This window comes from Porites lutea, chromosome 13 (genome assembly GCF_958299795.1).
Source record: "Porites lutea chromosome 13, jaPorLute2.1, whole genome shotgun sequence".
In the NCBI taxonomy this organism is placed as follows: Eukaryota; Metazoa; Cnidaria; class Anthozoa; order Scleractinia; family Poritidae; genus Porites; species Porites lutea.
This window is the reverse complement of record NC_133213.1, coordinates 16,237,855-16,262,518: the sequence shown is the minus strand read 5'-3', so window position 1 is coordinate 16,262,518 and position 24,664 is coordinate 16,237,855. Positions and strand designations below refer to the sequence as shown.

Sequence of the window (24,664 nt, the reverse complement as noted above, 5' to 3'; positions counted from 1 at the left end):
CAGTTTAATGGTTCTCATTCCGGAAATTCAACAGCTTGCGGAATTTCTATAAACTTTTCCGGGAAACTTCTGTACCATTTGCAGTTCTTTCCAAATTTTATCGAAAAAAGTCTAATAATTCATAGCAGTTTGCTATAAAAAAGTGCTTACCTATTTAGTTGAATTTTTTTTATTTCCTTTAAATTAAATAAGGCCGAAATGTAACGCCTACAGAGACTCTCACTTATTTTCAACCAGCTGTGCCACCTTCTGAAAAAAAAGGCTTCTAAACCAGTAAATATAAATAAATAAATGAATAAATAAATAAAATGAAATGAAATAATGAATTCTTGAGAAGTCTACTTAGCTGCACCTAAATATGATTCCGTGTGACTTGAAATGGAAATTAAAAATAAAATAGGCCTTTTTGAAGATGGCGTCATTTTGATACTACGACCATAATCCTTTCGTTTTACCTGTTCATATATAAATTTGGTAATCCCAGCAAGGTTCCAATTACCAAAGCCCTGATTTGAAACAAAGCAAAACCATGGAGGATTCTGATCGTACCAGTAAAGTGACGTCATCGCGCAAATGGAATAGTGCAGTCTAAATGATTTAATTATTATGGGCACATTCCAAGGGAAACATCATTTTTGGAAATTTAGCAAATCTGATGCACCACATTATCAAGCCTGGTAGGTGTTTTAGAGAAACTAAAAACGAAGAATACGGGAAAAGCTAAAGCAGCTACTATTTAATTGTAATAACATAGCTTAGTAGGAGGATCGATGCACCGATCCTCTTCCTGCTAACAATATAATTCTCGTTTGATTTAAGACGAGGTATAAATTCTCTGCAATATCACAAAATCAGATCACAAGCTACGACTAACAAAGCTACTAATAGAAAATGAGACCAATAACTAAAAGCCTCCTCCGCTGGTCTGCTTCATAGCAGTTCTTTGTCCTCGTCACGCAACGCTCCACTTGGGGAGGAGGGTTGCGTGACGATACAAAGAACGGCTGTGGAGCAGACCACTCCCCCGAAGGATACTATAAAAGGCATAGTTTTGCAACGTTTAACATAGCTTAGAACACACATTCGTGCAACACAACTTGTGGCCATATATCCCAATTTCTAAAAAGCAAGATTATTTTACTTGACGTAGCCAGTTGCCTAAACACTAGATCGATGAGACACGAGCTGCGCGTTACGTGCATGGTTTCAAAAGCTTAGGTTCGTAGGTCAAGCAACTACTTTAGGGTATAAGAAAATTGTCAGCGATTAGCTATTAACAATAGTCTCTCTCTGATCCACCATTACATTAAACCTTCTGTTAAATTGCCAGTTAAAGAGCCAATGAGATGGGGACAAGTATCATGCAACTTAAAGTTTGGGACTGAATCTGGTGTTCGAACCTCGGTTATTAGCTATATTTCCAACCCTACAACAATCCGTAAACGTTTTGCACCTTGAGAACTCACTTGACAGCCTCCAGGTAAAAACAACCACACTTACCAAAATTCACGGATCTCTTTTGAATTTGTCGACAAAATATTACTTTGTGACCTCTGAAATGTGAGGTACAATTGACCGTCATATTATTTTTACAGACAACACTTATCCTGTGACGAAGGAAGATGGAATTGACTTCATGGATCTCATTCCCACAAAACGCTATATTGATCAGCGCAAAGATAATGGTAATGAAAGCAACATGACTAATGGTAACGGTAAAAACGGCAAAGTAACTAATGGCAACGGTTAAAGTGGCAATAATGGTGACAATGGTATTGGCAATGGTAATGGTGGTAATGGAAATGGTGGTAAAGGCAATGGTGTCAAAACCGGTGGTACTTTCGCTGGAAGTGGGGTGGAGTTGGGAAGAGGTTCTTCTCACTGAGTGGTAAAAATTAAACGAAGACGCTGCCGATGGATAACTCGTTTTTGCCTTTAACAAATTACAGGAGCTCTTGCTCCATATGAGAAATATTTCAGTTGCAAAGGCGACGACTACATCTACCATTCCATTGCTTTTAATATTGTACTACAGACAAACTATTGGGATAACAGATGATGTATAATAGGTTAATATTTCTTAGACAAGCTTAAAGGAGTCAATTTTACAAGAACAACAGGCTCCTCTTTTGCATGTGCGACAATGTCAGACCAACAGTTCAGTGTATTCAAAGTGAACCGCGAACTGTTAGGTTAAAAACAAATGATGGGTCCAGTAATAAACTAATTAATTAATTTTGTTTTTTTTTTGTTCTAGCTTGAGAAGTTCAGGAAACTTGAAGCAGCGTATTGTCGTCCGCTGATGTGCGACAACTTCAGACCAGTCCAAAATCTGAATGACCGCACCGTGTACTCCGTCACAAGCGAATCATAAAGGCAATAAAACAGTTAAAGCCAATAGCAATGGTAAAAAAAAAAAAACAAAACAGTCAGTGAAACTACATGTATTATGTCAAGATAGCATTACGCAGTACATCGAGCTATTTTTGGTTTTCTTTTCAAAGAAATTCACGTTTTCGTCAACCTTTAAAAGGAGAAAACGTGAAATATTCTGATATCTCCCGACTTTCTTTCACTATTTTCGAATCAAACCGGAAATTGAAGGGTTCCTTCATTACGCCTAAACAATGACCGAATTTGCAAAGTAAAGTCCTAGATGAATGGAACGATCATTTTCGGTTGGTGCCTTCCCAGTGAATTGCTACTTCAAGCGGCGAAGATATCGCACTTAACCGCGATTAAATTTTGCTTTATATGTGTGTACTGATTTTGCACTAATGTATCTTGTTTGTTCTCAATAAACTGGTGATAGGATAGATAGCAGAGTCACTGATTTATTTAAATGCTCTCCTCAAAGCAATAACACACAACTAGCTTGTTCCTTAAAGTGGATGGCAACAATTTTGAATTTTTGGAAGCACTTTGATGGATCGATATAACCCGAACTTCCAATGTTACTTCCAATTGGGGCGTTTGATCGGGTAAATACGATATTTTCAGTAATTCTTTTTTCAAGGAAATTTAACTGTATTGAATCGATAACACTAAATTTAAACGCTCATTTTGATTTCCGAAACCCGTTACCATCAAAACGAGGACGAAAACTAAATTGGTTTTATTGCTTGAAAATAAAACTTGAATATATTTTTACTTGAGCCCTCCTCAGAACCATTTTGCTTGCAGGACCCCATCAGCGTCTGATTCATAACTACCAAACATGTTTTACTGCAACATTGAAAAAAAAAAAAAAAAACAGGTCTGCAAGACAGGAGGGTTGTAAAGTACCCGTCAAATAACCAAATGAGAATATCTGAAGACAGTTTCTGTAAAGTACTTTTTTTCCTTTCAAGATCCCCAGATAATTATCATGTTTTCCAAGAAAATGGCCTTTGTTCCTAGAAAAGCTTCAGTTCCCTAAAAGCCGTTATTTCAAGGTTCTCAATTTTCAGAACCTTGCTCTCCCAAGGGAACATTGCAGTTGAATTTCGAAAGTACAAGGGAATACCTCGAAATAGTTCGAAATTTGAGAGTCTAGGATTTGCCGTACATAATTACTGAAAATTTTTGAATATCGTTTTAAGCCAAGAGAAAGGAAGATAAGGAAAACGAATATTTCCAGAGTTCATGCAAAAACCTTCTCACTGTTTCTTTTTCGGTTAGATCTTCTGGAAGCACTGCTTCTATAGACAATTCCCATCGAGTGATCTGTTTCTGGAAAACACCTACTTGATGAGATGGTCTCGAGTATTCCTTTACTTCATCAAGATAAACCGTCAAGTTCGACATAAAATCCCTATCTGCTGAATCTCGTTTGAATTTTGTTGATTTGATGAAACGAATTAGTCGAACATCCTTCCATTGATCTTCCTTGACGACAAAAGGCCGTCCAGACTGCATTTGACTTCCCCACCTAAGTACATGCTGATACTGCGCATACTTTGTATCCCGGATGTCTTGCGGCGACATTTCATAACGCGAGTGCAAAAGAAAGCGTATATCCGTCTCTAAACCATCTAGAATGATGTCATCATTTGCGCGAGTGTCATACTGAGTCACGTGATCTGTTTGGGCGCCATCCCTGAGATCAAGATTTGGGTCCCAGGTTCGTTTTACATCAACCACACACCAGCGAAGATTTGGAAACTTGATGTCGATGAAACGAAGATTGTTGTCAAGTCGAACATAAAATTCAATATCTTCAGTACTTGGACAGATATCCACTGTGTATTTCTCTATCATTTTGTTGTCGGGAAAAAAATTTCTTTCGCGAAGAAACTTCTTTACCCTGTCTGGGAAATGAACAAAAGTGTAAAACGCACTTCTCGAGGGATTTCCTCGCTTACGCTTTTTTCTGTTGCTTTCACACGCAACAGTGCGTTTTGCTCGTCGTTGTCTTCTACGAGCGCGTTCCTCTTGTTCGTCGACGAAGGACACTTCTCTAGGAAGTACATGTCGCCCTCTGGGTGGCTTTACAGTCTTCCTTTTGTTCGTCCTGAGCATTGCAATGGAGATGGGCTCACCGTCTTCCAGCAACACGTGTGGTACACTAAACATGTAAACTCGCCCAAAGTGAACAGCAAACTCAAGACGACCATGAACTTGGGGATCAAAATCTCTTTCAACTACCTGAAATAAAACATGGAAAACCCAAATCACGGACATCGCATTCCGTGTGTCTTACATTTGGGCCGTTTGATAATGCTCTTAACCTCTGATTTTTAGTTTGCGTGACAGGCAAATCGAATACGTAGTTGTTTTGTACCTAATAAAAGCAGCTGATTGAAAGTATTTACCACATAAAATAGAATTAAGAAAGCGAGTTCACAGCTAAAATCAGCCTCAAAAGGGACGGTGTTAACGAACTTGTTTAGATGAAAGATTCATACAGTTTGATTAAGGATACTTTCTACTGGTGGATGCAGCGGCGGCAAATTTTACAGGTAGGCGAGAACTTCTTCTGTTCTCAAATACAATTTTCACAACATACATTTCTTTGTAAACTAAATCACCATGTTTTTCTCCAAAATATGAGGAAACCGCTGTCGTTCGCGATTTCAGGCCGTGTTGCTGAGTAATAATTCTCTTTCCTCATAAATTAAAAGCATTTTTAAGGGAAAGGGTGGCGCAGAGGAGAGAGCACTAACCTCCCACCAATGTAGCCCGGGTTAAAAATCCTGGCGTCGACGCCATATGCGGGTTAAGTTTGTTGTTGGTTCGCTCTCTTACTCCGAGAGATTTTTCTCCGGGTACTCCGGTTTTCCCCTCTCCTTCAAAACCAACACTTCCAAATTCCTATTCGATCTGGAAGCCACGGACACGTTTCAACGAGTTCTCAAGAACTCCTAAGTGCTCCGTGGGTAAACAAATTACAATTTACAATGCAATTATAGATATTGGCCGGGGTCACCGCAACAGCGACTGGCACCAATTATTCGGGCCCGTAACAGTCCCTCCCCTGATGAAAGATAGACCACCACACCTAATACATCCCCTATATTCTTTACGGGCAGTGCGTGGGTTCTTTAACTTCCCACAAATTTATATGTGCAAGGGTTGTGAGACGGGGATCACGGTTTATCGTCCTTAGCAGAGAAGACTAGAAAGTCTAGCCGTTTGCAGATGTATTTACAAAGGCCGTGGGAGAAGGCCATGAAGTCCTCAGAGGGGTCCGGGGGCATGCCCCCCCCCCCCCAAATGTTTTGAAATGAATATGCGCTGAGATGCAATCTGGTGCATTTTGAGACACAATTTTCGGAAATATTACAGTGTGTGCACTGACTTCGTCGCGTCTGGATGATTTTTTCCGATGTAGTTACTTATATACTGAAATGATAACAATATATATATATATATATTTTTTTTTTTGGGGGGGGGGGGGGAGCTGGGCATTTCTACCCCTAAAATACCCTTGATAGATGAGCGTTGGGCCGGTCGAGGCTTGACCCAGCGGCCTTCTGCTCGGCAGACCGACGCTGATCCAATTGAGCTAAGTGGGTGGTGGTTTCAGCACGTGTGTATATTTCCTATGAATAGATCCTTAGTCAACTTTTCATCGCTCTGTAGGATAATTTAACGAGAACTAACCTGGAACTAAACAGGGCTCTGAGAGAACATTAAATAGTAACAGGATGACATACCTTAAGTTGCTGAAAGAATTTCTCTGTGAATCGTCGACGCGGATACTCACTGCAAGTAGGATTGGTTACCAAGGCTACATGACGTGCAAGGCTATCATGTGTCTGATGACACGGCCCATCATATGGTGTCAATGAGACGTGATCATTTTCGTGTCGACTCCCCTCAAACAAGACAACACTTGCGTCTTCCACGAAACAGCCGCTCATCAGTGATACACGGTCACGTGATGCCTGTTTTTCCATTCTTTCAAGCTCTACTTCCACTGCGCGAATCGTAGCTTCACTTCCCTTCACCTCTAAGATAGCTGAATTGCGTGATCGAGGGAGCTTGGGACGGATAACAACACTCCTTGCCCCACTCTTCCTCGTGATTTCTAGAGCCTTACTTTTCTCTACGCCGGCGAAGAAGGAAGACAGGAGAGGTGATAGGTAAATCACGTTGTAATCTTCAGAACCACTTATGGCCAACATGATTTGCACATCACCATACAATGCTAACAGCTGATAAGCACGGCGCATATGTTCCTTCACCAAGTTCATGTGATCCTTGTCTAGCAGATCTTCAAATTTACGTACGCGCAAGATACGCGCCAAGGGATCTGGAACCTCTTCTTCAAAAAACGACTCGTGCGCTTTGAAAAACCTCATGAGCATTTCACCAAGTTTGGGGATGGAAAGGTGTGTGCTATTTGCGTTTTCGGCAGCATCGTCACCAAGAAGGCGAATTACCCTTTCCCATTCAACGTACATGTCACTTTCTGTCACCCCTCCTCGTACAAGTTTACGTACCTGTGAGGTAATGTGATCTTCGTTGAAGTTTTGAATTTGTCCCTTGCGCATGCACTGAACTAGAAGTACAGAACCCATTACATTTGAGGTGTTTCCAGCACCAGCTTTGTTTCTTGACAGACCTGTCACATAACACCATCGGTGAATGACACGGAGAACCAGCAAGAGATGAGGAAAGGACTTTATGTAGCTTGACAAAAGAACTCCAATTGGCAAACACCTTGGAGAAGCAATCAAATCGCAAACAAGATTGGGGCGGCATTTGGTTTCATTTAACAGCCTCCCAGTGGGATGCTTGCAAACAAGGACCTAAAAAAAACCAAAAGTAAAACGTAAGTCGGTATCTAGGATTTGTGGTATTTATTCAATTAACTCTAGTAAGATTAACGAGTTAAACATATTTTGTTCTACTTAAGGGCATTACCTGGAGACATGAAGCCCCGTTGTTAATAACGTTGATAGCCAAAATTGGACAATTTAGGGAAGCTAAAACCGGTATCTGCTTGTTAGTGATTTATCCATTCGGTAGCATTATTCAGCTTCTAATTCTTAACATCTGATTCCAGAAAGGCTGAGGTAAGGTTATTCAGATTTTATCTCATTGTGACCGTGGTGACTGTGTCTGTGACCAATTAGGCTGGGTGTTTAGATTGCTCGCTTACGGAATGTTTGAATATATTAGAAATAGCATCCTTACCGGAAACGTCTTTTTGCCGACAACACCAACTTTATGGAATAGATTTTTTGGATCCCCCTCTTCGCCTTTTTGCACCTGAGTCTCTTTTAGGTGTGGTATCAGCCTCTCAATTGATTTCACTTGATCTTTAACAGGGATGTCATTCACTTTAGAGGGATCTGCAAGCTCTTCATCTGAGTCATTTGGATCAAACGACCGTTGCGACATGCTACACTCTTCCAGTAGGCTTGAGAGGAATGGTGGAGTGTGATACATTTCCTGTGAAGTAACGGGGACATCATGCAATTTCTGAGTACCCTGTGGTAAAACGCAGATATCAAGGTCTGAATTTTCGTGAAATAGAAGCGAGGCTGAAGAACCAGTCACAATCATCGAATGCTGTGGTAGAACGCCTTTTAGATGCCGCACAATTGAGTTTTTGGTTCTTACTCTTTCTAAAAACTGTCCAAGTAGCCAGGTCTTTTCTTCATTAAACAGTCTAGCTAAACTCTCACCTACGGTTGTATCAACGTTCAGGCTCTGGGAGACGTGATGCGGTTGTTTGCGGTTTTTGATAGCAAGCATGATATCATTAACAAACCATGGAAAACCGAGCAAACGCTTCTGGGGACCTGGTTCTGACTCATTTGCCTGGTCATGAGCATGCGTGTAGGCCACATTATACCAGGCTGAAGCTTTGAGAAGCATCTCATACGTAATATCCTCATTGTCCAACAAATGCTGACCATTCACATTGAAGTCGTGGAAGAACTGGTTTCGGAATTCAGACCGCATCTCGAAGAGGATGCAGCTAACAATTTCTGCAATCTCTGTTTTCTCTTTACTCAAGCGATTTCGAAGCTTCAGAAAGCAGCCAGTGAAAACTTCGGCCTCGGATTCAATGCCGTACAAACTCATCAGAGCCTGCATTTTGTGTCGATACTGCTGGTAAGAATCTCTGGCTTCTTCGATATACCTGTCGTAACCTTGCAGGAGTAAAAACTTGTCTATTCGCATTTTCTGGTTAAACTTCTCAGAGGCTGCGTCTTGAAACTTTCGACAGCGACGGTAGAGCTTTCCTAAAACCTTGTCTGATTGGTAACTACGTTTATCACGCTTCATCATAAAATCAGGGAATGCCTTAATCTTCCCTATGCCCTGCATTTTGGGCCACTTGCCTGTTTTAGGCGCATCCACTGCTAAAGAATGTATCTCTGCTAAATGTAGACAAACTTCAGATTCAACACCATCATTTTCCTGGTCTGCTAACGCTTTATGAGCGTTGTCAATCACTCCTAACTGATCACACCGAATGTAGTTGACCACAAACTTAGTCATATCGGCGGCTGTGATTGGTTCTGTTCGTTGCTGCTTCTCCAGGGCTTGGTAATCCATTGGGGGGAAATTTGGTTTCCTTAGTAACAAGTCTTTGTTCCAACACACGAAGTAGAGATCCCCATCCAAATCACCACCTGAAATAGGAATGAGCGCTCTTTTTAACTATTACCTTGCGTTAAAGACCTATATTTTCTATTTTCGTTGATTGCATTCTATTAAAACAAATTAAAGAACTGACACAAATAGTATCCTAAATCAAGTGACATTTGCACCCAATAATCTGTCTGTATTGGAATGATATATTTATTGCCGATAAAAGACAGAAATACAACGATAAAACTACATGTAAACCGCACTCAGTCCAAGTTCGATTAAAGCTGGTACTCGAAGATCACGTACGCGACGTGTGAAGATTAAATCTATGATTGCACGCCTTGGCTGCTTACAGGCCAAGAATGTCTGGAGTAGTTCGCACCGATTCTTATATGAATATCACCTTTTCAGGTTTTATGCTGTAAGTATTCATTTACTAGCCGCACTTATTTAGTTAACATGCGAAAGGGGGCAAGAATGAACCGGAGCAGAAACAGGACAACACATGCCTGGGGGCAGTTAATGATCCATGATCACTAACAACAAACATTTTTGAGGGGAGGCTTCAAACACACTGTCACAATGTGAAGAAATATTCAAGGGAAGAATACGAAACAAGAAAGAACTTCCGTTCTTTTAAGAAGGCAACCCCATCCCCACACCCTTGCTACCACTTTTGAGTCACAAACCCTACCTGCCATTTCATTAGAGTGAGGTCTCGATCCCCATCGAGGGAAAACCACACAGTCCACTATATGGCTAAGTTCGAGGACGTCAACAGCCTCAAGTTGGCGAACATCTCCTGGATGTAAGCATGGATTCCTGGTCACTACTAAAGGCCCCGTAAGAACACGTTTCTTGTTCATGTTGAACTGGTCCTCGCGGTCTACACGAGTGGAAACTTCAGAATACTGCACGTAAACCTAATTTAATAAATATACGTTAAAAATCGTGTGATTTCTGTTGATACATGAAGCTTATTATTAAACAAGACGAGTTACGTTGATAGTTGAGTCTGTGCTGACTTTTTTGTGTCATATATCAAGCACGAGACGCAGTGTTTCATCGTTTCATCACCAGATAAAACACTGAGAAGAGAGTTGGAAATACGACGCGCAGCGGAGTATTTTTGACGAACTTCGAGGTGTTTCATCTAGTGATGAAACAATGTGTCGAATGCTTGATATTACCTCTCAAACAAAAGTGATTTTAGAGCGGAGAAACTGAAGATGCAAAATTGAGCTGTTTTTCATCAGATTTCCAAACTCTCATTAAACATTAATTTCCTTTGTATTTTCTTTATGAATTATTAATGAGTTTGAGAAGTTTGGATCAAAAGGTGATAGACCAATCAGGGAGGTTAGGTTGCGGTATGGCAAATAACGTGCTGTTATTTAGCCTGAATCGAAGAACTATACACCTAATTAAGTTTAACAGGAGACAGGCGAAAAACAAACAAATTAATAAAGAATTTGAAAGAAAGACCAGTTTGCAGAATGCTAGTACTTGACTAGGCAAGACTACTTTTTCTGCACTTCATAAACTGAATGCGTTATGACAGTTTAACAGATGGTATAAAAGAGTGCAATAGCTAAATGCGGGTTTGCGGTACACATGCTTGACTGTACACTAGACTGAATCAGGAGGAATGCAATAAATTCTCGCACTTGCTAGAAATATCTAAACAAAAGTTGCAAAGAAGGCAACAAACCTGCCCTGGTTTTAGTACACCAAGCTCGTCCATTACACCCATCATCAAACGTGCCTCCTCTGGTGGCAAAAGGATTCGGGATCGGGAGAGTAGCTCGTGGATGTGATTTCTATACATAGCAACAAGCAAGGATTTAAAGAACGGCTCAGTTGTCATTGGTATTCCCGAGCTTGATAAACTTTTATAAGACACGCCCATTTTGGCTCCAGTACCAAGCAGCTCGATAGCATCGTTTTCATTAACCAGCATTCCTGATAAGAAAATTACGACATCACGGATACAGTCAGTCGCGAGATTAGAGAGTTAAAGCTTCAAGTACACAGCAAACGGCAAACGCCAGATTCAAGTTGAGAATTCCTCAAAATAGAAAATGAGCAGGTAAAAGCAACTCCAAAAATTCTTATGGATAAAACATTGCGTGAAACTACTCATTTAAGTCTCGAAATAATGAACAGTAAACGACAAGTAAAGGGGAAACTTGGACAAATTCGCGTTTGCCGTTTGACGTAAACGTGATGCTTAACCTCTCTATTAAGAACCACGTTTACGGCAAGCGGCAAACGTAAATTTGTACCACGTGACCAAATTTTTCTCTTTTCCTGTTCTTTGCTGTTAATTACTTCTACAAGAAAAATAGTAGTTGTCGTCAGTTTTATCCATACGAATTGTTTTGAGCTGTTTTTATCTGCTAATTTCCCCTTTTGAGAAATGTTCAACTTGAATTTACAGTTTGCCCTTTGCGATAAAAGTGACTTTACATCTCCGCATTCTTCAATCATTATAATGTTGTAACAATCACCATCGTCAAAACGCATTTAAAATTACGCTAATTCACCTTTCTCTTTGGAAGCAGCTTACCTGCTAGCTTCTCCAGCATGTTACTCTGCAGTCTAATAAAAACATCATCTGGCACACCCTGGTTGGAAAGCAGCATAATTACTTGGTGGTTGAGATAAACGACCTGTGGTCGAGACGTCTGCAATACTTCAAGTCTGCGATGGAAACTCTCAAATTTGCACATGCTTGGGCGGAAAATGGCCTGTTTGCCTGGAAGTCTCGGATCTACTGCAAGGACACCTTTACAGCCAGAAAATCGAATCTGAAAGGCAGATGGTTTGAACGGCTTGGCGATTTTCCGGACAACCTACAATAAACAAAAACAAAAGATGAATATTTGACGAAAGTCACGATGGCTTTTCCTTCTCTCTCTCTCTTTTTTATTGATGTGCGGGTGGGCAGAATTTTTGCAACCTTTAAGGTTTTCTAGATGACTCACGTATGGGTTAAATAAATTTAAAAAAGAAAGCCTAAGGAAGGAAGCCCTAAATACAAACCGTGCGGAAGGGACGTGGGGTCAAACAAAACTTAAAAAGGAAGGAGCAAATATGTCGCTCATGGTACGAGAGGCGATGACAAGCGACGTAGACCTTCTAAGGGCTACATGAAGCAATGTCTACTTATAGTCTTACCTCTGCGGCAAGTTCTTCTGATATTCTGCCAATTCCATCAGAAAAACAGTATTTCTGGTCAACTGTCTTGACGTCGTCCTCTTTCTCGCTTAGGGTACCTTCGCTGATACCTATGCCCACGGAGTCTATAGAGGTAGAAAAACACTGACCCATGCGAGCCACGTATGAAGCCACACACCTTGAATTGAAGAGAAACAAAAACATACCCAGAAAGGCTCAGATGCCTTAATTTGCATAAGGGACAGGGACGATATTTCGGGACAAAAGAGTTTTAGGAGGCATAATTTGGTTGATAACGTTGCATTACATTTTCTCTGTTCCACCCAGACTAGTGAACAAGAAATTGAAACGACGCCGAACTCTTAGAATTTCCTTTTGAAACTTTCAAAATAACAGCTAGATATCGCTTTTTTTTTTAATAGAGCCTGAGACAAAGTGGCTCAACTAGACGATTTCTCTGTCTTGCTTAAATTTAGAATGAACTAATGTTTAACCAATAACTAGGCCATTAAAGCCGTCTATTGTATCGTTTTTAACAGCTTCAGGCTTACTTAGTTTTCATAATTGCCTCTGATGCCCTAGTTTTATCGCTTCATACATTTTCAGTGCAACATAAATCTTGGACGTACTTGATATGACTGAAGTCTCCCATCCACCTCCGTATGATGTCTGGTTCAAACTTTGGCCCGACAAACCAGCAGCTATGGTTACGGAGCTGACTATTTGATGACCCCAAAAACTGAAACCGTTGACCAGCTATGTTCAGTCCTTCATCCAGGACACGGTTAATGCCGTCTAGCAGTGGATCCAGGCTTCCTCCTCCTGCAGAGAGTTTAGAAAGGTCCTCATCACGTACACTGACACACAGGAAACTGTCCGTTTCGTACTGTCTGAGTACGCGATTTTTCACCATAACTTCCGGTGGGTACAGCAGTAGTCTTGTTGGGGTGATGACTGCACGTTTTATTAGAGCACAGTGACCTGGGATGGGCCTGTTTTGAAACCCGGAAGCAGAAGGGTTGTTTTGGCCTAGAAATGTCTTGAGTGCCTTTTCGGGATCACAGAATGAATCTTGTTCCAGAGCATTTTTCAACTGCTCAAGTGCTGCGCACACTACACTGGTAGGCTTGTTTAGCAAAAGTTCGCTGAACGTCGAAGACATCTTTCCACGCATTACTGGATGCCGCGAAAAAACCATCTGTGACGCATACTTCACATCAAATGGCAAATTAGGGGGAATATCTGTAACTGGAAACCTGCCAAAGCTCTCCTTCACGCGACAATAAAATGCCTTTTTGTTGAATCGATTCTGGATTCTGGACAACAAGTGAATGATCTGGGAAGATTCATTGCAAGGTAGTACAAAACAGTACGTATAGCAATGGGCCCAAGCTTTTTCGCTGTTCAAGATATCAGGAAGTCTTTCCCAGGCAATCTTGTCAAGTTTGTATTCCTGACGTAAGGGACGCTTCATGTTTGGATCTGGGTATTCTTCATCAGTCGAAAAACTGTCGGATTCTGATTCACTCCCGTCATCCGACAATTCACTGCATATGTCATCAACATCAACTTGGAGAAAGTCGTCATCGTCATTTTCATGTGGGCCCTGCTCGTTGTCACCACCAACGTCCAGAAAAGGGTGATCAACAGATTGGAACAGTCGAGGTGGGTGCTTTATGGTAAGAAACAATTTGATTACACCAGACGCCACGTCACTGTTGACGATTATAAAATCTTCAAGTTCTTCATATCGGAGTTCCAGCTTATAAGTCTTAAATCCTATCGTCAATATCTTGAGACTGTGATCAAAGTAAATCAGAACGTTCTTCAGGGTGGGTTCCGAGGGCCACTGATATCGAAAATGACACCGAGCGAGGAACGTCCCGAGAAACAAAGAATCTGCCCTCATCGAATGAAAAGTGTCTTCTGCCTTGTGCCGTTTCTTGGTGAACGATGCCTTGAGCCAGACTGGAAGTGGCTCCTCTTCAGGTTTCGTCAGGTACGAACACCACTCCTCTGTCACGTGACAGATGAAACCTTCCTTAGATCTGAATTCTTTACAATTTCCGTCTTCGTTAGGCTGCAGGTCAAAGCTTAAATCTTTCCTTCTGCTTCCTTCACTGCCCGATGAGGAAGGCGTGATTGTTTTCATTGCCATAACTTCAAACTTTTGTTCCAAAAATTGTACAACGTGTTGTTGATGCTCTAGAGTTCCAAGATGGTGCACTGAAATACTTACTTGCGGATTATACTTCTTGTTTGCAATTTCAATGGTCTCATTACTTATGGGGACAAAAGAATCGAGACGTTTCACTGTACATCCAAAATCTTCTGACTGCAATTTTTGCTTGTTGGTCTCCATCAGATGTCTTATCGCTTCCTCCATGTTCCTTTCTTTCAGAACTACATCCTCAGCTTCTTGTTTTTGCTTTTCATTACAAATCACTACAAACTTGCTGCCAGGGCGACGAGACGCACGCCCTCTTGTTTGAACAAGTGCTCGCAATGTAGCCGCCCCTTCAAATCGGATGACCAAGTTACATTCAGGCACATCAAGGCCTTCCTCCAGAACACTGGTGCTGATAAGCAGTTTTATCTGGCCTGTTTTAAAGCATTCTAACAGCACTTTTTGTTCATCAACCCAAGCCATCCCGTCATAACTTCCCTGACCGTGGCCCACAAAAACTTTGGGGTTCAACGTTTCAGGCACCTCGGGAAGCATTCTGATCTGCTCACACAGCTTATAAGCTGTTTTGCGCATGCTAACAAAAACAATACCCCTTGAACTTACATCCCGTTGCACTTGGCACACAAATTGCTTAATGTGCGCCACAAGGATATTGTACCGGTCCGATATTGGTGACTCTCCGTCAGCCGAAGTGTCCGCTAATCCTCGAAGATCTCGAAAAGTCGCGTCTTCTCTAACCATCTTCGACAGGGCACTGCCCTTTGGAGAAAGTTCATGGGTGATGTTATGCACACATTCTCTGAGGCATTCCATTGCACGCTCACAGCCAAGAACCTCGCAGACATCTACAATACTAAGCATCTGCATTATATGTTCACCAGCTATAACTGCTTTGGTTTTGCTCTTGTCACCGTAACAACTGTCATTCAGTCGTCTTACTGCTCCCCTAAAGTTAGACGAAAACAAAGGGAACTCAGCAAACCGTTGCGATCTATGTGCATCGTCTAAATATGAGGTCTTCAAGTACTGAATATGCTCTTGAATTACTCTCAGGAGGACTACTTGGCGAGTGTTCATTTCAGGCACTGTGCAGTATAATGTATCTGGGTTGTTTACATTTTCTGCAAGGTCGTTTGATTCAATGGGGGTAGAAACTTCACAGCTGAGATTATCAAGCAATTCTTTAAGTTGATCTGTGGTCCTTTCAACTGTTACTCCTCCAGCTGGTGACGCCGTTAAACCCAGAACAATAGGTTTCAACTTGTCTGCTGTAACATGATAGTAGTCCATGATCTGATTATACTGGTGTCTTCCCCGGCAATGGTGCGCCTCGTCGAAGACCAAGACTGATATATCAGATAAACGAACGATCGGGTTTTTCTCAATAGCCAGAAAATTTAGAAAAATCTGATGTGTCAGGACCAAAACATCAACTTCTTGATTTGCTAACGCTTGATGGACGGCTTTCTGCTGTGGCGATTCCATTTCACCGACCAGCATCATCACTCTCAATTCAGGCACCTGAGACCTGATATATTCACTCTGTTGGTAAACCAGCGGCACTCGGTCAACAAGAAAAACCATTAGCTTGTTTGGGTTGAGTTTCTTCATACAACTCAGTGCCATCGCCGCCACCAAGGTTTTTCCCGAACCAGTGGGTAAGCAGACCAGGGTGTTTCTGCGCATGACGGATAGAAACAGTTCCCGCTGATAGTCCCGCGGACACTGTTGGGTTAAAAAATCGATTTCTTGGGATGCGTGTGTTAGCCCCCAGGTGTCACAGTAAATCATGGGCTTGCTTTCTTGTAGCTGGGACTGACATATTGCAGAAGACACATTTACAACTTCAATGCAACACTCCTCTTCAAGTCTTGAACGTATCTTGCACAGTTTCCTCGCTCGAATCTCTTCACCGTTGTTTACAAGGTATATGTTTTCTATTTTATAGCAGACAAACTTTTTTGATGATAATATCGTAACATTACCCACGTGTATGCCACACTGTCGGCAAAGAACTATGTAAGGACAATATTGAGCGCTTTTTCCACCCTTTGGATTTTCCACCTTGTTGAGTTTTTCCAATGCGTCTGCTTTTCTTTCTTGTCTCACAGCAAGGTGTAGATGTGACGGTGGAATTGTGGCCAGCATAAGCATCTCTCTTCTAGCAAGCTCTGTGCGACATCTGTCACAGTGGATTGTAACCCCAGTAATCTGCCTTCTAAAAGCCATCGTTAGTCCGTTGTTTTACAGCCGAGATCTGCCAGGAAATGGTCATCACATTAGACTGAGGAGTAGTCATTTTTTTCTCACAGTTCTGTTCGTAAGGCCTTAATTCTTACAAGAGATTATTCGCAACAGTTTTTAGCGCAACACAACGTTGCAACATTGTTTCGACATCGCAACGCTGTGTTGCGCTTAAAATCGTCGTTGCGAATCTTCCCGCGAAACATCACCTTTAAGCGCGGAAACTTGAAGTGAATTCATTCTCTCTTTACGCGCTCCTAGGTGCAGTGGAACCACGTTAATGCGACTACCGAAACGGATTCAAAGTCTCTAATTCGTCTTATGATTGCGAGCAGCCACAAGTCTTCAATACCCTGATCGTTTGTTCTTGTCCAATTCTACAACCAAACATGTTCGGCTGTTATCTGTAGAAAACGAAGCGCTTTTGACATCCAATTTCACCTCATAGTAGTTTCAATCTTTTTAAAAGCGTGCGTGAAAGATCAAGGAGATAGCTCCAGCCGATTCCTAGAAAGAAGGATTTGATTAGTATGTATCGAAGCGCTCTTGTCAGCGGTTTTGTAAACATTTTGGTCTTCTTTCACAAAATACCAAATAATTTTTAAACCGCTCGATAGATTTTTTTTTAAATTTAAGATTCTTGAGACTAACCGTCCTTTTATGTGACCTTTCAGTTTCAAGAATATTGATAAATTGTAAGGCAGTAAAATGAGGGCTACAATTCGTTACTTTTTTTATCAGAAGTTTCGTCATTACAAGTGAAAGCCTTTAATTACTCAAGGCATTGTCTCCAAGTTTCATTTTCACGTGAACAGCAGTAACTAACAATGCATTTGAAATATGCAAAAATGGTAGCTATTGTTGTGCACGAAAATATGAAACTCGGACACAATACCCTGAATAATGAGAGGCTCTCACTTGTAAACGCAAAATTTCAGCCAAAATATTAGCGAATTGTAGCCCTTATTTTACTGCCTTACAATATATCAATAATCTTGAAACTAAAAGGTCATATAAAAGGAGGGGTAATCTCAAGAATCTTAAATTTTTTAAAAAATGTATCGAGCGGTTTAAAAATTATTCGCCAATTTGTTAAAGTAGACCAAAATGTTCAAAAAACCGCTAACAAGAGCGCCTCGATACATACTAACCAAATCCTTCTTTCTAGCAATCGGCTGGAGCTATCTCCTTGATCTTTCACACACGTTTTAAAAAGATTGAAACTACTATGAGGTGAAGTTGGATGTCAAAAGCGCTTCGTTTTCTACAGATAACAGCCGAACACCAAGAATGTCCATTTTTACCGTATTTCTAACCACAAAATCTTTATCCCAAAATATCTCGATAACGCTCTTACAGATTTCGATTAAATTTCACGAACATCAAAGCTGCTATTGGAAGAAAAAGCTCCCGTAAATGATTTTCGAAGAACAGTTCCCAGTGCCGAGATATACTGCTGCAAGTAAAATAGGCAATAGCGTCATTTCGTTGCTATGACAACTCCGATGCCGTTGCAACCCTGATCATAACAAATTTTCATCTTCATCTAATACAACTGTGGTGGCAATTTTTCCAAAACTTTGTTTATGGCAACTTAGTTTATGCTCAAACTTGGGAGGTATTGGCCCTGAAAAACTGTATCGAGCCACCTTAAGAGCCCGTGGAGGGGAAAAGACCACCTCATGGTTTTACTGGAAAAATTGAGGGCGCTACATGCTGCTTTGTCGGCGTCGCAGACGCTCTAAACCTTCTGTGTAGAGTGTCTGCAAATTTGTGCACAATATCGTGTTCGAATCTCACAGAGTCGCAAGGACACATGTTGGCGTTTTTGATTGGCTAGTTTCTTACGCAGTTTGTGATTAGTCCGATTTGAATTAAGTGTTGACAAGCCAAACACGACTAACTGCTCGAGACAAGAGAGATTGAGCTCGTGATAGCGTGAAACGTGGGGTGTCTGTAATTGAATCAATAAATATCTTTCATCTGTATCTGGAAAACGGACATTGGGACAGATTGACGAATTCATGCAAAGGCTTTTTGTGTGAAATATAGTTGAAAGAGCCCTCACTGAATAAAGTGAAGAAATAAAAAAACTAAATCAAATAAGAGAAAAGAGTTGGATTAGACCCAACCGGATGGCCCATGAGGGATTTACAATATTTTCACTTAAAATCTTCTGCCCAATTTGATGTCTGCCGTGTTCGAGGAGTATCACTTATAAAATTCGCTTATTTTGATTCTTGCCTTGTACTCTTTGCTTTTGATATTTTGTCTTCGATTAAAAAGAAAAAAAAATAATTTCAGTTTGATTTAGTTTTTTTGTTTTTATTTTAGCGTTTCATTTTGATTTTTCAGCTTATCTTTGATTTGCAAAATTTATCACGCTTGATTTCTCATTGGCGGCGTTTTTGATTTTCAAAATGAGATAGATATGGATCTTACCAATGTGACAGCTTCAGTAGTGGATCTTCAGCAATTACTCGAGGCCAGGACCCTCAAACATATATGATGGCCGAACGAGACAGAGAGGGTGTCGCCTCTTAGACTGTTAAGCTGTGGCAAAAGTATTTATTCCAACGGGGAGACTAAAGGACATAGTGCTCCAGTCCAAAGTTTTACAGGGCCCTTCACTAATCTCAAGAAAAACATCGTACCTGAGGGGTGCACTCTAGGAAAGTCTGGGTAAAGTTTTGCCGCCGCGACCTTCACGAACCCAAACCCTGCTTAAGAAAAGAGACCCTGATTCGTTTCGTTTCGCAATCAGAACGAAGTAATTTTTCAAACTAACATCGTGAAATTGGAGTTTTTGGTAAAAAATTGTTCATACCACAAATGTAGAGTGCTTATATCCAACCTTCACATTCTTGTAAAGGATTCCGGTTCAAGACCCTAAAAACCATGCCCTGCTCTACACATTCTCGTCCCCAGAGCCACTCGGTTTAATTCCCAACCACGTGACAAAGAAACGACGGGCTCTGGGGACGAGAATGTGCTTTTCAGGGCGGAAAACGTTCTGCGCAAGCTTCCGCGCATCCTTATCGCAGGCTCAAGGCGGGCTTTTCTGACTGTGTTTGACTGTGTTTGTTTGTCACTGAGAGTTCTGACTGAGACTGAATGAAATGCACAAGGTGTAAACGTTTGTTTCTCGAAAAGCCTTTTTACCTTAGTGTGGTTTTTATTTTTCGTCACTTAAGAATTACTTCGGACTCAGAATAACCAACGTTAAAGGAAAAACGGATCATTCCGTCAGTCTGAGGTGGAATAAAAAGTTTTCAACATTTCCAAAGGGCCGAGTATTTTTCTGATTGGGCATTCGATTTATTTGTGAGTTGATTTTTCCTTCTTTCGCAGGGCTGAATTAAAACCCGCTTACATGCCCAGATTTATTGCCTTTGCAGAACCAGCTTTATCCTTCTCTTCACTCAAAGAACCATTTGTGCGCTTAAAACTTTCTCGGGAATAGGGGCCAGCAAACTTACTCGAGAAGAAACGACTACTTCGATCATTTTTCTGTTGCTCAAATTATAATAGTCAGAGTGTTCTCCAGTTTTAATTACATAGTTTTGTTTTCTAGTGCACTGTGAAAGTTTCTGTTCTTTACAAGAAAAAACTTTCTGTACGCAAATGTTCCTTTTCACTCGCTGTAAAGCAGAGAACGACAACTGCCGGCAGTGACTTTAAAACAATCAGGTGACCCTACCGTAAACAATTGCTGAAACTGGATTTGTCTAAGGCGAGCAAAACAAATACCCTTATGTGTAGTTTTCTGTATTTCTTAATGATTGGCTGAGTTTGATTTGCTAGAATGAAGACCCTCGCATGGACTAATTCACTAAGTTATTAAAAATAGTTAAATGGTGAATCATGGCTTGGTTGCGAAGCTCACTGCAACTGATCTTTTGCTTTTAAGATCTTTTGATAGTTGCTTTCGTACAAAAAATTCAGTTCTTCATTGTCAGCAAGAATTAAACGAAATCCTACTTACGTGTAGGTTTTTGACAGATGTTATGCATGTTCAACTTGACAACACAAAGCATAAGCTTAATTTATAATTTATCTCTCAGTGCGCGAAACGATCAAGTTTAAAAGTGAACTATAGTTGCTTTGAAACCGATTTTGGGGAAGATTTTACTATATAAAGATTAAATCTTTTTATTCCCACATATCGACGCCAAAACTTGACATAGAGGATTTTGTTTGTATTTCAGTGATCTGCGAAGCTATAAGTGTCCGATCGAGGGTGGGTTTAAAATATCAGCTTGAGTGCGACAAAGTTCAGCGACTTCAAACACATTGTGGAAATGCGTTATTTTGGGGGGGCAGATTACTGTGCAAAGGTATTTTGTTTTTGAGTCCATAGTGGGGCTCTGGACCTTATACATCCAGGAACTTCGTTATACGAACACATTCTGCGAATTCATCTTGAAAATAATCGTACCTACGCACGCACATTTACAGTACAACGCAAGGAAATTAATGTCGTTTAAGTCCGTTTTACTATGAGATATTTTTCGAGAAAATTAAGTCATGAGAAGGTACGTTATAACCACAGCTTGCAACTTTTGAAGGCAAATAACTTGTTCTTTCCAGGCTAAGTTTGGAAACGTTTTATTAATAGCAAAAAAAATATTTGAAATCCCGCCATTTTTTCAAACCCGATCGGGAAATCTGGGCAAAAAAGTTCACGCATGCTCTTTACGTTTTTCCGCCCTAAAGCCCTGCTCAGGGGCACATTACCGTCAAGGCCAAATAAGGGAGTATGCCCCCCTTCCGGGAAACACCTACAGAACAAAGAATTCTCCGTGCAATACGTATATAATCTGGTCGCTCGAAAGAAAAAAAACAAACACACATTAGCTGGAAAATCAAAATCACAAAATATAAATATCAAAGTAAAAGAAAACAAGACAAGAATAAGAATCAAAATAAGTAAATTTTATAAGTGATACTCCTTGAACACGGTTTATTTAAAAGATACTTTGGTTTATTTTTTTTCTTGACTGAAATAAAAGATATTTATTGGTTCATTGACGATTTTTAGAGTGTTTTATGGTTTGCATTTTTTTTTGCCTAATTTTTGTAATTAAGGGTGTTCCGGGGGATCCATCCCGTCAAGGGAGGTGTCCCGGGCCTTTTCGGGTTTTACAAACACCCTGAAATGGACCTTAGAGTCAGCTTGAACAACAGAGGTTTTTCTAGCCTGTGCGCAAACACTTTAAACCTTGTTTATAGCGGACTATATCCACACTATACGCGATACGTGGGCCGGCTGCACCGAAGGCTAAAGCTTTTCTTGCTTGCTTTTTGCGTAGTTTATGCATTGCATGGCGTACTCTCACTTTCACTTAACAATTTTGTTTTTTTTTGTTTTTTTGCCTCTTTGAGTCTCATATTTAGAGGTTATGAAGCTGGTCGGTTCCATGCATATTGAGTAATTAGTCCCTGTAGTTTATGTCTCTACAGCTGTTTTCTCAGGATTTGATCACATAGGCACTTTACCATTAACTGATTTCCATTCACCGGCGGTTAATGCCTGAAGTTTTTTTTTTATTGCGGCTAAATGGCCGTAGTTTCTTTGATTTTCTCCGAAATGCCTGGACCTGAATAGCTACATGTGTGTAGTCTTCATTTATTTATTTTTACCGTGAATAGGGGGGGAGGGACGTGATTCTCTGATTTGTTTTGACGCTAGAACTATCCGCTAGATTGCAGATTACGCGGAAGTGCATCTCCACCGTTTGGAAGACGCTGGAAAAAAAAAAAAAAAAAAAGAAAAAGAAAAAACAGTCGGCAAATTTACAAGCAAATTCTGGCCTTGAAGGATTGAGAAGGAATTCTCTCAAAGCAATTTTTTTTGTTCAGTCGAAGAAGGCTTTAAATTTCGAACTGTTCGTTAATAAATAACAAAACAAAAACACAGGGTGAGAAATTTTTACTTCTATTTTTGTAAAAAAAAAAATGGAATTTAGGACTTATTTTGCTCTTTCTCATACATTCTCTCAAAACTGAATTCAAAGTCTAACGAATTCCTTCTGAGTCTGGGCTTCCTGTTACAACCTTGACGTCCTTCTATCGATCGCCGGACGCCTTTCTTCGCGGGTGGCAATTTTCACGCCCTCTCGCGTATTTCACAAGCTTTGCAGCTATTAACTAGACTGCCTGATCGTATGTATAGTCCTGAGTCTTGACTGTCTCGTGATAAATATTCACTTCCCCATCAAAATTAAGCAGTAAATGTTCTAGGTGATGAATATATTATCTAAACTGCGTGTCACCCACCTTACTTCAGAGGTTTTGTCAACTTCGTTCGCTTCGTTTTTTTCTTGCTTTAAAATTCGCTGCAATAAAGTTTAGCAAACCTACTAAGGTTCAAACTTAAGCTAAGATGAATCTTTTGAGCTTTAAAGCACCTCACAGGCAGTAAAAGTAGGAACTATTAAAAATCACCAAACATGTTTCGGGTGTTTCCGTGTGCGACAAACGCAGACTGCAGACTGGCAGGTAAACGAGGTAAACATCCTTGTGAAATGCTCTAACAGATTCCCTAAACTAAATAGACTTTTCGAAGACTTAAACTTTAGGGATAGGGAATCTGTTAGAGAATTTCACAACAATGTTAACCTTGTTTACCTGCCAGTCTGCAGTCTACGTTTGTCGCACACCAATCGACCATGTTACAAGCTACAGCTAACGTAAACTTCGCATATCACGGTCTTGATAAGTTCTATAATTTACATTCGCCTTCTTAATTCAGATTTACCTTTGTCCGTATCCCATTTGAGAGGGAGAAACAACCAACTCATTCAGGGGAGATTCACCCTCTCTCATCCTTTGCGCGTCGCGTCTACCTAGAAAATATCGCCTTTCCGATTTCTCGGAAAATCAGGAAGTATACGATTATGCAAATATTTCGAAGTCAGGCAGTTCCTCGTTCCCAGGAGCGGATGTTAAGAGAAGCTTTTCACCGAAAAGCGCAGATTGAAGCTGAACATAGCGATTTCATTTCGATTAACTGAATTGTTTTTTGCCTCATATGCTATTATGTTTTTTTTTTTCTCCCTCTAAACGCCGTTCGTTTAATCGGCAGGCTGTTCTATTTTGAACACATCGCGTGAGCGCGTGGCCTGAAAAACCAGCTGACAGCAATCACGCCGCCGGGGGGGTGGGGGGGGGGGGGAGGGGGTACTTCGGTTAATTTTTGCTTGGTATGTGCCGCTGGCATCTCAGAGCCCCTACCCCAATTATGACTATTCCGTGGCCAATTGTAGACCCCATCTTAGTCACTTTTGGGCAAATTTGTAATTTTCGCGATCCCAATATTGAGTCATTTTCTATTTTCATGAATTGAACCATTTTTTAGATTGAATGAAGAACACTTTACTTTTCATCTACAGTACAACCATTATGGTACGTTTACTAACCGTAAATGTGAAGAACTGTCTTACCCCCAAAAATCCGAAAATGTGCAACCCCATTCTTGACTAGTAACTCTATTAAAAATGCGACCCCACTGTAGTCAATCTAGTCGTGAAAATACGACCCCATCCAGCGACACATCCCCATTAGCCTCTTATAAGGAAGTACGCCCTCCCTCCAAAGCATCACGGTTTCAAGAAAGCTTATTTTGGACATCATGCTTTTGTTTCCCCACTAAAATGCTCCACCTCAATGCTCCATTGTTTCCACTAAAATGCTCGGTGTCCCCCAAAAGTGTCACTGAAATGGCCGATGATGATTATCATGTAGAGGTTATTTTATCAATTTTAATGAACACAAACCAACTAACAAAAAAACTAAACAGCAATGTGTACAAGTCAATGCTTTTCATAGAGCGGCTGTTTTAGGGTGACATTCGAGTTTTGTTTTGAATTTCGACATTAAAAAAGAAGAAGAAGTAAGGTTTCACTTTTCACTCAGTAGAAAGAGGTGTGATGGGGTGTCCATTTTAGCGGAGTTTATCCTAAAATTAAACAGTCAAAAAAAAAAATAATAAAATAAAATAAAAAAAAAGACTTTTTT

At 40.6% G+C, this 24,664-nt stretch overlaps 1 protein-coding gene across 1 annotated transcript; it reads right to left on the bottom strand.

Annotated features, from left to right (window-relative positions):
* Positions 1–1,843: 1,843 nt before the first annotated feature.
* Positions 1,844–16,625, bottom strand: LOC140922658 (uncharacterized). The gene is made up of 8 exons (XM_073372648.1): positions 12,843–16,625; positions 12,214–12,391; positions 11,603–11,888; positions 10,745–10,995; positions 9,728–9,956; positions 7,624–9,074; positions 6,138–7,235; positions 1,844–4,626 (listed from the first exon to the last, which is right to left on the bottom strand). Exons 1-8 carry the CDS (start codon positions 16,553–16,555, stop codon positions 3,577–3,579), a joined length of 8,256 nt encoding a protein of 2,751 aa, XP_073228749.1. The 5' UTR covers positions 16,556–16,625; the 3' UTR covers positions 1,844–3,576.
* Positions 16,626–24,664: the final 8,039 nt, after the last annotated feature.